The sequence below is a fragment of the Protopterus annectens genome, chromosome 6.part0 (genome assembly GCF_019279795.1).
Source record: "Protopterus annectens isolate FY-2018-M chromosome 6.part0, PAN1.0, whole genome shotgun sequence".
In the NCBI taxonomy this organism is placed as follows: domain Eukaryota; kingdom Metazoa; phylum Chordata; order Ceratodontiformes; family Protopteridae; genus Protopterus; species Protopterus annectens.
Genome location: NC_056737.1, coordinates 71,168,148 through 71,182,183, shown reverse-complemented (window position 1 = coordinate 71,182,183; position 14,036 = coordinate 71,168,148). Strand labels below are relative to the sequence as shown.

The 14,036-nt window shown below is 41.1% G+C and overlaps 1 protein-coding gene across 1 annotated transcript in view; it reads right to left on the bottom strand.

The window, feature by feature from the left end:
- The window catches only part of LOC122803769 (1-phosphatidylinositol 4,5-bisphosphate phosphodiesterase beta-2-like), a 445,743-nt gene that overhangs the window by 271,234 nt on the left and 160,473 nt on the right, over window positions 1-14,036 (bottom strand). Inside the window, exon 4 of the mRNA XM_044073457.1 lies at window positions 11,178-11,254. Within this exon, the coding sequence (XP_043929392.1) occupies window positions 11,178-11,254 (77 nt within the window). The remainder of the gene's footprint in view (window positions 1-11,177; window positions 11,255-14,036) is intronic.

Below are 14,036 nucleotides of genomic sequence, written 5' to 3'. Positions count from 1 at the left end.
TTTCTTTATATAACATTCCATCCTTCTACACACTTATCCCACTAGACATCTGTCCATCTTCCTATTTGAACATATCCATGCATTTCAGTCATAGCACATAACATGCAGCTCAGTTATAGCACATAATTATGCATTATTTCATGGCTATCGCCCTAGATCCTCTGTGACATTGAAATCATTAATAACTACCCAATTTCTATTCCAGCTTTACAAGGAAAGTACTTGAAATCCCTTATTTGGTTTATATGCATTCCCCTCTCTTCAAATTGTGCTCTCACTTTCCAATGTACAACAGTTCACATGTGGCCTCATAACTTTTTCTGTCTTCTACTTCATTTTACTGCTAATCAAAACTGCAACTGTTCTCCTTCACACAGCCCCCATAAAATCCCAATGCCTCAGTTCCACCAACTTTATCTCTTGATTATTTCTAGTAGAATGATTACATCAGCTCCTCTCTGAGCATTGACCTTAGAAGTTCACAAGTTTAAAAAACAATTCTTCCCCTCATAGTGGTCCAGATAATAACCTCTCTTTTCACCTCTCTCTCTTTCTGTCCCCCTCTCTCTGCCATGCTGTACAAGATGCAGCATGTTTCCACATCTGCATTTCCATCCCTCGGTCCCTCAACATTCCCTTTACCACTGTCTTACCATCTGTGCAAGATATCATAAAGATATTTTGGGGTACCAAACCTGCCTACATATACCCCATACTGGTAAAGAGTGGAATTAAAAGGAAACAAATACTAAACACTGAGTTCTCCCCATACTTTCCATTATCATTCAAATCTAACACCCCTATCTGACATAACCCATATCCCACAACCACATACCACCCCTACCTGACATAACCCATATCTCACAAGCACATACCAACCCTACCTGACATAACCCATATCTCACAAGCACATACCAACCCTACCTGACATAACCCATATCTCACAAGCACATACCAACCCTACCTGACATAACCCATATCCCACAACCACATACCACCCCTACCTGACATAACCCATATCTCACAAGCACATACCAACCCTACCTGACATAACCCATATCCCACAACCACATACCACCCCTACCTGACATAACCCATATCTCACAACCACATACCACCCCTACCTGACATAACCCATATCTCACAAGTCCATACCACCCCTACCTGACATAACCCATATCCCACAACCATATACCACCCCTACCTGACATAACCCATATCTCACAAGCACATACCACCCCTAGTTGACATAACCCATATCTCACAAGCACATAACACCCCTACCTGACTTAACCCATATCCCACAAGCACATACCACCCCTACCTGACTTAACCCATATCCCACAACCACATACCACCCCTACCTGACATAACCCATATCTCACAAGCACATACCACCCCTACCTGACTTAACCCATATCCCACAACCACATACCACCCCTACCTGACATAACCCATATCTCAGAACCACATACCAACCCTACCTGACATAACTCATATCCCACAACCACATACCACCCCTACCTGACTTAACCCATATCCCACAACCACACACCACCCCTACCTGACTTAACCCATATCCCACAACCACATACCACCCCTACCTGACATAACCCATATCTCACAAGCACATACCACCCCTACCTGACTTAACCCATATCCCACAACCACATACCACCCCTACCTGACATAACCCATATCTCACAACCACATACCAACCCTACCTGACATAACTCATATCCCACAACCACATACCACCCCTACCTGACATAACCCATATCTCACAAGCACATACCAACCCTACCTGACATAACTCATATCCCACAACCATATACCAGCCCTACCTGACTTAACCCATATCCCACAACCACACACCACCCCTACCTGAGATAACCCATGTCCCACAACTACATACCACCCCTACCTGATGTAATCTATGTCCCACAACCACACACCACCCCTACCTGAGATAACCCATGTCCCACAACCACATACCACCCCTATCTGACATAACCCATATCCCACAACCACATACCACCCCTACCTGACATAACCCATATCTCACAACCACATACCAACCCTACCTGACATAACTCATATCCCACAACCATATACCAGCCCTACCTGACTTAACCCATATCCCACAACCACACACCACCCCTACCTGAGATAACCCATGTTCCACAACTACATATCACCCCTACCTGATGTAATCTATGTCCCACAACCACATACCACCCCTACCTGACATAACCCTTGTCCCACAACCACACGTCACCCCTACCTGACATAACCCATGTCCCACAATCACGTACCACCCCTACCTGAAATAATCCATGACCCACAACCACATACCACCCCTTTCTGACTCAGCCTATGTCTCACCACCACATACCACCCCTACTTGACATAACCCATGTCCCCCAATCACATACCACTCCTACCTGACATTACCCATATCCCACATGTTCATACCCTTCCTAACTAACGTAACATGCCCTGCAACCTTATACCACACATAACTGACTTAACTCATGACACAGAATCTGATAACAATCTGACCTAGCTTAACCCATGTTCCCTGCCTGCCTGCCTTGACTTGAGTCACTCACTTTCATACCTCCCTACCTCTCTTAACCCATCTCTCTCACACTTTCATGTCACCCTTATTTGTCCTTGTCCCATGTCCCACACTCTAATATCACTCCTTCCTGAGCAATCCCATGTTCTGCACTTTCATATTACCTCTTCCTGACTTAACATGTCCTACACTGTCATACCTCCCTACCTGCCTTAACCTACAACCCATAATGTCATGCCACTCCTACGTGACTTAAATAATGTCCCAGAATTTCATGCCATCCCACTCTGTCATAACCTGCGTCTCACAATCTTATAGGACTCCTTCTTCACTTATTCCATGTCCTCAATCTCACACCATCCCCACCTGAATTAACTCATGTCCCACACTCTCATATCACCCCTATCTAACCCATATCCTACAATCTTACACCATCCCTGCCTGTTTTGACCCATGTCCAGCAATCTCACATCACCTTTGCTCTCTATCCCTGCCTCACTTACACATACAATAGACAACAGTAAACAGTTTCCATCCTAAAGTTAATCTCATGGAAATGGCATTCTACTGCCTGGAATGCTAGCTAGCATGTGTGAATGACTTTTGCAGGCTATTTCAGGTTTGACTGATGGAGAAATTTTATGACACAAATTTGCAAACTCCACGATTACAATGTCACTGATTAAGCATATTGTCCCAGAACTATGATACACTGTGCAAAGAGTATCACTTTTTCTGAAAGTTTATGGTTATGTATATCAACATCCCTGCACGTTATCTGTCTTCCATGAAAGAAATGTTTTCTGAAACATTATGTAAGGGAAAAAAAACTGCTGATGTTTTCACTTTCAATATTATATAGTTTTTAATGCTAATCAGAGGACTCTATCCAGAAGGGCAACATTAATCAAAAAATAAATAAATACATAAATAAACAAATAAATAAATAATCAGGTAAACAAAGTGCTGAGCTAAGTGCCAGTAACTTGCCAGTGGGTACTCCTCAGCCCTTTAATTCCTAGATGATAACTTTCTGTTTGCAGAAACATATTTTCTCACCACTGCCTGCTCACTACATGTTGCAGTGCGTAGGGGAAGGCCATAATAACTGATACAGGTTCTCAGACTGCTGCATCTCAGAGACAAAGAGAGACTTCACCATTAGAATGTATGTGCTGAGCTGGAGTGATCTCAAGATGAGAGTAATAAAAGGGTGAAATTCCCAGAGAAATGCTTTTGTTACTATTTTTTTCTTTTTATGTTTGCAGAGAACTACGTTTTGTGTGAACACGTATTCAGAACACATGTGCACATCGACAGTTTTCTGGAATCAGAGCTAAGTATTTCAATACTGAGGTATCATAACAGAAGCATAACCTAACATTTCATATTTATATTCACAGAAAATTAAGTTGTTAATATAGTTTGCCTTACTTGTGCCCCTCTTTTCTTTCTTCATCCTCATATGCCCCTTATCCCAGCTCATCACCCATCCCAGACCTCCCTGCAGGACCTCAGAGTCTTTTAGGCTAGTGCCTATTCAGATAGCCTGCTCCATTTAGCTATTAACTCTGAAAATGCCTAGGTTAAATTTCAGACCCTATATCTGAAAGTCATGCATCTTCTTCCTTTCTCCAGTTTTTCTCATCAACAACTGATCACACCCTTCACTAATTATCTCACACATCCACAGTTTGCTTCCTGTTTCTCACATATCCCCAGGTGAGTGTAAGAGGACTTAGCTAGCCTAATCTATCCTCTTATCCAGTGTTCTCCTAGCTTAATCTCTTTCTTGATATGTAGAGATCAGAAATTAATAATTTCCTTTAGTAATCAGAAGCCAATTTGTTCCTATTTACCTTCCCCATAATAATTTTACTTGAAGTTTGTTTCATCAAAGCTACTTTTGAAAAGTATTGGTTTGATCACTGTACTGGTCTGATTAGCTATTTCTTCAAGATTGTTGATGGTCAGAGAAAGAGCAAAATTGAAATGTGTACCTAAAATGCATTTTGCTCCTTCCTTGAGTTTGTTCAGTTTCAAGAGTTAATAGAGTTAAGTCGGCCATTTAAGTGCATTTAACACTCTGCTTCCCCTCCATCACACTCTCCCCCACCCCTTTAGTATCCCTTCACCTCTGCAATGCCCTCTTGACTGTATCTTTGATTCTGTTTCTACTACCTATTCCAAGAGATCATTGCATGAACTGGCAACTCTTTCATTGATCCAGAAGGTAGATATTCCCTACAATATGCTGGCTGAATCTCTCCCCATATCCTTCCTCTTGAAAGTGTTCTCTTTTCATCTCCCAAAACTGATCTTGTGCATACCTGTCATGTCCCCTTGGCTGCTATAGTCTCGAGTAAGAATAGCATCTCTTTTTGTCTCTTATCATAAACTTTCCTCCTGTATTTTACACATATATTTTTATAGCATTTCTCTGGAACCATACCAAAAGACTATACAGTTTTCCTTAAACGTACTACAGAAGTACATGCAACATTTTATATGTGGCCTAACCATAGCCTTACAGAATGGCAACATCAGTTAGAGTGATGATAAAACTAGGAGTCTGTTAAACATTCCCATTGCTCTCTCAGTGAGGTGACATTAACACCTGATATGCTTTTTCCTGCCCTACATCCATAATTTACTGCTTTTCACAGCTGTTATTTCTCACTATAGTTACTATACTCCAGGTGCTATAGCTTGCCTTTTTTTTGCACTCAGCTGCCATCTTTCTGCCAGCTTGGTTAATCTTTCAAAGTGCGTCTTTAGTCTCCCTCACCCTTCCACATACTTCACTACTATGCATATCTTTCTGTTATATGTGAAGAGGCATATGCCTTCCTTTATTCATTTATATTGGTCTGAGCCAACACATTGCATAACTCCAGACCCAGGACTAACTTCTGTGGTGATTTCCTACATCTGTGACATTGTCTCAATTACCACATTCTTCTGTGTCCTACTCTTATCATCATGCCATACTCTACTTCCTCAGTGTCACTCCTATTCCAAATCCCTGCAGTTTTCTAGAAGCTTCCCTCCAGAATTTAATCTAAGGTCTTGGTGTAGTCCTGGTAGACAGCACGGACCACATCTACTATGGCAAGTTCTCCACTAATGCAGCACAGACAGGTCTTTGTGGCCATTAATCCACATTGTTTGGTGTCCCAGAGACTGCTGCCTTCTTGGGAAGTAGGCTGTATTTCCCTCACAATTGCCTCTCTGTCTTTTTCTGCTACTGTTTTTAAGCTGACATATCTATAGTTCCTTATATTTTTCCTGATCCCTTCCTCATATAAGGGTACAAAGTTCCAGTCTTGCCATCTTCCAGGCTTCATGAACTTCAACAGTTGCCAGTGATCTGATGAAGGATCTGTCAATAGAGTGCACAGATTCCTTAGGACCTTGGGGGATGGCTCATCTAGTCCCTTTGTCATACTCTCTCTTAGGACTGTCATTTCCCCTCATTCTCTATCTGGCTGTCCATGTAATGCTCTTCAAAACTATCCTAGCCCCCTCCTAGAGTGATACCTCCCATTCCCTTTCCATGTGAAGACTATAACTCTTTTTAGGTCCACCTACTTTGCTATTAACAAGCTTCAGAGGATTCTTGTAAACAATCTTTAATTGCTGGAACCTGTATTCTGAGAGACTGCTTTCCAATCTATCTGCAAATATACAGAGCTGAGTATATTTTTTTTGGTTTTAGAATTTGTTAATTGTTGCTTAGATCTCTGTTGAAACTGTTGTCTCCCTGTTCTGAGTGACTGCTTTCCAATCTATCTGCAAATATACAGAGCTGAGTATATATTTTTTTGGTTTCAGAGTTTGTTAATTGTTGCTTAGATCTCTGTTGAAACTGTTTTGTCTCACCCACCCTCCCTATTTTTGGCTTGTAGTTTAAATTTAGTGGCTTTTGCAGTTGCCCGCCCTATTGTAGATTTGATTTGAGACACCCCCCTGTCCCATCTCTTTACCACATTCTACCTAATAAACTCTTTCTGCACTTGCTTTTAGTCCTTTTTAATTTAATTGCATTTTTTAAACTGTGTTTGGTTTAATATTGCTACATACTCAAGTGTGCTAGCTTGCACTGCATGTGAATTGTTTTTACTACTTTTCTCTAAAAAAAAAAAAAAAAAAAAAAAAAAAACAAACTTTAAGCGTGTTTCCAACCTTTCCTGTAACTAATGTTCCAGATACAGATTTGCTGTATCCAGGTCTGTATGTAAGCTTCTGAGCCCCCCAAGCCTTTCTGTGTTGGGGGGAAGCCTTCTAACTTATCAGTGGGAGTGGAAAGCACCAAGGTAACCTGTCTACCACATAAGGGGTGATTCTGGCCCAGAAATTGTAGTTATTGGCCGTTTGGGCAATCTCTTCCATCTCTCTCAACTATCTGATTTGAAAGCCTGCATTTGCACTTGTTTCTGTCCTGTAACTCATCTAGTGCAAATACAGATTCTTAGTTTTAGCACTTAAATTTTCTTATTTGTGCTCAACACTTGTTCAGAACTTCTAAGCACGAAATAAGCTACTAATTACTATAGCACTCAACCTTCCTCATTACCTAGAGGAAAACAGTTTTTGTACTTACTTTCCTCACTTATCTAGAGGAAAATAGTTTTTTATTCAGGCATGTCCAAGGGTCAGCTCCCAGTGTTCTCTCCTGTCTATCTGATGAATCTGGGCATCTTGAGGCAATGTGGAAATTGCCTCATGTACATAGACAACCCTCTCTTCCTACCACCCAACACTACAACCTGTGAGAGACGCACTTATCTAGCCAAACTGGAGGTAAAGCTCTCTCCAACTAAGACTGAACTTGACAGTCATGAGGAGAAGGTAAACATTTGCACCACACTCATCACATAGTTTCACTAAATCTACACCACCAAAATCCACACACAGTAACACAAAAACATTCGCAGAGGCTCTCAATAATAATCTGTCTAAGCAACAGAGACCACCAAAGCAGAAACACAAGCAACCTCCATCCCCCAACACAACCCAAATGACACATAGCCCACAGACTCGGTGTGTCACTCAACCACAGCCAATAAGGCAAAACAACATACCCAACACACTAGTCATAGGTGGCTCTATAGTCAGGCACACTGATGTCCCACTCAGCAGGCTAAACAAGGAGAAGGTTACTGTCAGCTACCTGTCAGGTGCCAGGATCTGCCACATAACCCACGCAGTTAGGTCACTCCACAACAAGTACAAATATGACTCTGTCATTGTCCATGTTGGTGTGAATGACCTGAGACGTACCTCCCTGGACTACATGAAAAGAGACATGGAAGAGCTCTCTGATCTTGTAGCCCAGGCAGGTATGACCCTAGCCCAGAGTAGGATTCTGCCATCACCCAGAATGATACTGCAGTACAAGGACAAAATGATTGACTTCATCAATTGACTAAGCTTCTGGTGTCATTCTAAGGGGATCCAGTATTTGTCTGCTTGGGATGACATGGTCGACAGACCTTGATGCTTTGCCACAGATGGCCTGCACCTGTCTCCCCTGGGATTCTGGATACTGGCTAAGGCTCTTGCTGCCCCTATAGTGCCTTTTTTAGGCAAGGTTCAAATAACAAATTCACCACCGTAACAGGAACAGACAAGCAAAAACTGAGGGTAATGCTACTCAATGCTAGAAGTCTAAATCTCAAAATGCACTCACTCGAGGCACTCTTAAAATGGAGAACATCGATATCTGTACAGAGACTGAGACCTGGTTCAAGGTTCCAGAAACCACCCCTGCATTACCAGGCTATAACTCATACCACACTCTTTGGCCATGTAACCTGTACCGAAACACCAAAGGCAGAGGTGTGTCCCCATTCATTAAGGATATCCACACCTCCAGGCTAGTTGCTCAGCATACTGCATCTGAGGTTATCCAAGTGCAACTAACTCTGGGCAAAACTGCAATCCAAATTGTAGCTTGTTACAGATCACCCACCATGCCCCAGGATTCCCACTCCTCTTTTCTTGATGTACTGGAAAATATTAGGGTTCAACCAAACACTCTAATAATGGGCAATTTCAATTACCCCACCATTAACTGGGAAAACTACTCATGTACCAACTCCCTAGCTCAACACTTTCTGGAATTCATAAACTCCAATGCCCTGGATCAACTTATCCACACCCCCACCAGGGGCAACAATATCCTAGACCTGGTCATTACCAACATGAGTGACCGGTGTTCCACACATGAAGTAAACTCCTCGGTGGTCAGATCCAACCATAAGCTAATCACCCTTGATATCCACATCCTGCCCCCACCCCCCATTAAGGAATCCACGGTAAAAAATTTCCCCAAAGCCAACTTCATGCTTCATAAGACAGAAGTGGTGAACTTCATGACATCCATGCAGATGGACAATACAGTTACAACTGCTGAATCCTACACAAATGCACTCTATAAGCACTTACACGAGTGCATGGATCGTGCTATCCCAAACAGAACCAAGACGCTATCCTCCAAAAAAAGGAAGACAATCTGGTGGTCCCCTGCCATAAACAAACTGTACAAAAGAAGGAAGAAACTGTTGCAAAAGAGAGTAAAATCCCATGAGTAGAGGAGCTCCCGGGTCAGCCTCAGTAAGAAGCTGAGATCCCTTATAAGATCCTCCAAAGCTAGCTACGAAAACAAAATCATCACTAATTCTAATGACAACCACAAAGCATTCTATAGCTATGTCAAGAATCTCGATGGCAACACCCAGATCTGCTCTGAGTTACAGCACAATGGCACAAAAATTACAGAACCAACTGATATTGCCAACATCCTGGTTCAGTGCTAACTTTACCCGCCCTCACCCCCTGAAAGGCCCTTATCTATACAGGAAGAATGCAGAGTCCCTGTAATCACAATTACGCAGGTAAAAGCTGCACTCTCTAAAGCCAAAAACACAGCATCCATGGGACCGGATAACATCCCAGGCTGCATTTTATAAGAACTTCAGAACAAACTGGCCCCCCACTTAAGCACCATGTTCAATAATAGCCTTGCATCAGGCTTTGTGCCCACTGAATGGTGCACAGCAACAGTTATCCCACACCAAAAAGGGGGGGCCACCACTGATCCCGGGAACTATCGACCTATTAGCCTGATGAGCCTGGTCTGCAAGGTCATGGAACGTATCATCATGGAACTCATAAAGACATTGGTAACCTCCAAACTCTGGTTCCCACCCAATTCGGGTCTGTGAAAGGCAGATCATGCCTCCTGAACCTGAGTGACTTCTTTGAAGCAGTCACCAAAGCCATAGATGAGGGTAAGGTGGTTCACACAGCCTATTTTGACCTCACTAAGGCTTTCGACACCATCCCCCATTTTGGAATTATAGCTAAACTCACTAAACTAGGTATAAATCCCTATGTCACAAGATGGGTTGCCAACTGGCTCACTGACAGAACCCACACTGTAAAGGTTGCAGACTCCAAATCTGATCTCAAAGCAGTGACAAGTGGAATATCACAGGGTTCTGTCCTGGGACCTCTCTTGTTTGGTATCTACTTCTCTGAAGTACAGGCTAACACAGAAAGCCTGTGGCTAATGAAGTTTGCAGATGACTGCAAACTAGGAGCCATAGTCAAGTCCCCAAATAATGTGGACATCATACAGAAGGGCCTCACTGAGACAGATGCCTGGTGTCAGTGCCATGGCTTCAAGCTCAATGCCAAAAAGTGCAGTGTCATCCCCTTTGGTAAAAACTCTGTACCCATGAACTACCACATAGGCATCAATCTACTTAACACCGAATGTGTGATAAGAGACCTTGGGACCCAGGTGGACAGTAGTCTCTCCTTTGATAGTCACTTTACCACAGTAGTCAGGAAGTCCTTCTACATGGCACACCTCATCATAAAAGGGTTCTCATCCAGGAAAAAAGAGGTCATTGTTCCCCTCTACTCGACACTCATTAGACCCATTATAGAGTACAACGCCCCTTTTGGAATGTACCTCACAAGACATCTGCAGCAGCTGGAAAGGCCACAGAAGTATCTCACAAAGAGGATTACTGGCCTCAAACAAATGCCTACACTGACCATCTCAAAAAACTCCAGCTTTATTCTGTAGCATATTGCCTACTCCGAGGTGATCTCTGCCTAACATATAAAGCTGTGTCAAACCCAGAGCTGTTGGACATGCTTCACGTAAAGAAATCCCAATCCCTCCGAGCTACACACTCTAGGGACCTAAACCTTGTCACCACAATAAACAGGACATGCTGGAGGGATGGATTCCTGTCCCAGAGACTTCCCATACTCTGAAACAGGCTACCCATCTATGTCAAGCAAAGTTCTTCATTAGCACTCTTCAAGAAAAATCTTGATGAGTGGATGGGAAATAGGAAATACACCCCAGGGATCACTTCTGTGTCTCTGCTTGACAGTGGCACAGGAAAATAACTTTCTTGGGTGGCATAAGCCAGGGAATCTTGTTGGCTAGGCTTACGTAGGCATGTGGTCCGATAGCCTAGTACCTACCTATGAACCTATGAAAACACAACTTTACAGCAGTATGTAAAGCAAAGTACAAAAATACATCAAGTACATATATATTGCAACTTACCTCTCACATGAATCTTTAAATAACCTCTGCTCAGTTGCATGTCTTTCCTTCATCAGGTCTGTCAGTTTAGCGATTTGCTATTAAGTAAAATTGTAAATATTAGATACTAGGTTACAATGACTACCTGTTCAGTTTTTCTGTCTATATCCAAGAAACAATGTACTATTATATAATGCCGTTTCAAATAGTCACTGATGATAAAAGTAACAGTCTACATCATGAAATTACTAAAATGTTAAAGAAGAGCTCATTTAACGTACAGAACTAGTTAACGATGAAGACACCTACTCCTTCCTCTAGCTAATGAATACCCAAAAATCCACTATCAACTTATAAAAACATGAAATGGCTAAACCAGAACTTTTAATAACACCCACAACATATTACATGGCCAATACAAATACACCAGACAGTCATTGTTTCATACTTTGGACAACTCTGCATTCACTCTATTTCACACATCACTACCTTGTTAATGAGCTGTACAGTTGGCCAAAATGGATGAAGAAACCCATTACAAATATATATATATATATATATATATATATATATATATATATATATATATAGAGAGAGAGAGTTATATAGTTATATATACTAATATAGTATAAAAGCACGGGGTCTTAAAATCATACAAAATATCATAAATAGGTGTAAGTAATGTGTATAAAGGTATAAACTTATTATTGTGTATCAAGGCTATACACAGAACTGATGCTTTAACAAGTTGGATATAATTTTGTATTAGGCAGAGAGAATTCCTGCATGTTCAGTTAATAGAACTATTTATATAACTAAATGGTGTATAAAATGAGGTGTAGGGCTGTACCCCTACCAAACCAGAGGAGATGGCCTCTCATAGAGGAGGTAATGTTACCTGGAACATCAGTTCTGGATGATATGCTGCAGTAAGAAAGAACTGCTGTGGGTTATTTCTGAGAAGATCTTGACATCTTCCTGTGAAGGAATCCAACGGGGAGAAACTCTGCAGGAGAGCATCTGCATGATCTGAACTTCGATTCTTGCATTTTGCCAGTGTAGAAAAGAACTATTAGACTCCTTATGGAAGTAACTACTACCTCGACGGGGTTGTTTTTCTTTTTAAGTGTACCCTGTCCATACCACTGCATTTTGTTTCATCCTGAAATAAAGTTAGCATGCACATTTCTGACGATCTGAAAATCCTTGGGCTTTTGGTATTAATATATCACAATGTGCATAAACATATTGTGATGGTTTGGTTGCTAAACACACCTAATATGTTTCAAAACAGTTTATTTTATTAGCAGAATTCCAACACAGGCCAGAAAAACAAGCAGTGAAAATGGCAAAACAAAACAACTTACAATAAACAAAAAGTTCAGTCCATTTGCTACATTCATAATCACAAATTAAAGTAGGTGCTTTAAATTATTTGCACAGCTTCATAGACTCTCGGAGATGTATCTTGATGAATAAAGCTATAAAAAGTTTTTGATATTGTACAGTCTCCACCTTAATCATACCTCTCTATCTGTTACTGCAAGGAATCTGGACCAAGCCATAAATAATGGGGGGACAAAGGCTCAAAAATACGGACAATTTTTAGATATTGATCTTATAAACTTAGTTGATAGAATTACAGATATTACATTAGCATGAATTTTCTGAAGGGTATGAAGTCTGAAACTCGGATACCTGCCATTATCTTCTGACTTCAATTCTCAAAGATTTGCCAGAAAGCAAAAAATGGTATGAGGGAAAGATAAAAAAATATGAGGCAAAAATCTGGCATTCTGTAAAGTTTGCTGTCCTTTACTATGACCCATAAACAAGGGTTCTGAGGAAACAGCCCAAATTACTATAACACAAGATTTAAAACTCTCTCACCAACTCAGCTGTGCTGCAACAACTGGTTTCTAAAGTTTCTCCAATAAAATACAAGTAGTCTTCAGTCTATCTGGTATCAGAGCCCTCTCTCATAAATGTAAATGTTCCACTGGACTCCTGCCTTGGATCCAATTTGCCCCATCCAGACTCCTCCCAATGACACGAGAAATCTTGTAACTTTATTTGTCTTAATTAGGGGCAAATAATCATTCAGATGGCTTTGTAGTAGCCTTTCTAAAAGTGATTACGCCACTAAGTACTCCCTGTTTGTCTCTGAACTACTGCCACAGTACCAAAACACTCCCACTTCTGCCTAGTTTGGTTAACCTGTTGGGCAGTTATCCAATGGATACACAACACTAAATTACAGTATATATATATATATATATATATATATATATATATATATATATACATACGCATATTGACCACAGGGAAATCTGGTACTTTTGAGCAAAAAGCTTCTGTCTGAAAATCTAAAAGAATTCAGGAAAAAATAACCAAATATTGTAGACAAGCTTAGTTTAGTAACTCTTACCTTTAAGGCATTAATAGTCCTACCTATGAAAAATTCTCTACATGCTCTGCAGTTGGCCCTGTCAACTAAAAACTTGCAGTCATCTATTGCTGTGCTGTAATATCTCTTTTTTGAGTTAGTACAATAAAAGCGGTTTCTCTTACTCAAGTAAGTTTTATATAACAAGTTTTATATAAAGTGTTTGTATCACTAACCACATAGGATAAGAATACAGCACATCACCTATAACTTATTACCTACCAATAGGAATAGATAAGCAGAAAAGGGATAAAAGATGAGACATCCTACAGTAGCTTGGATGAACAGCCTATGACATGCGTTTATGTCCCCAGCTCGAGTTAATTAACAATGATCTCTGTGTTGAAGCAGATAAATAATTCATGTCACGTAACCTGGAGTTAGATCTGACAAAGTTCTTTTAAGGGGAAAGCGCACATCTATTTGCTTTTCAA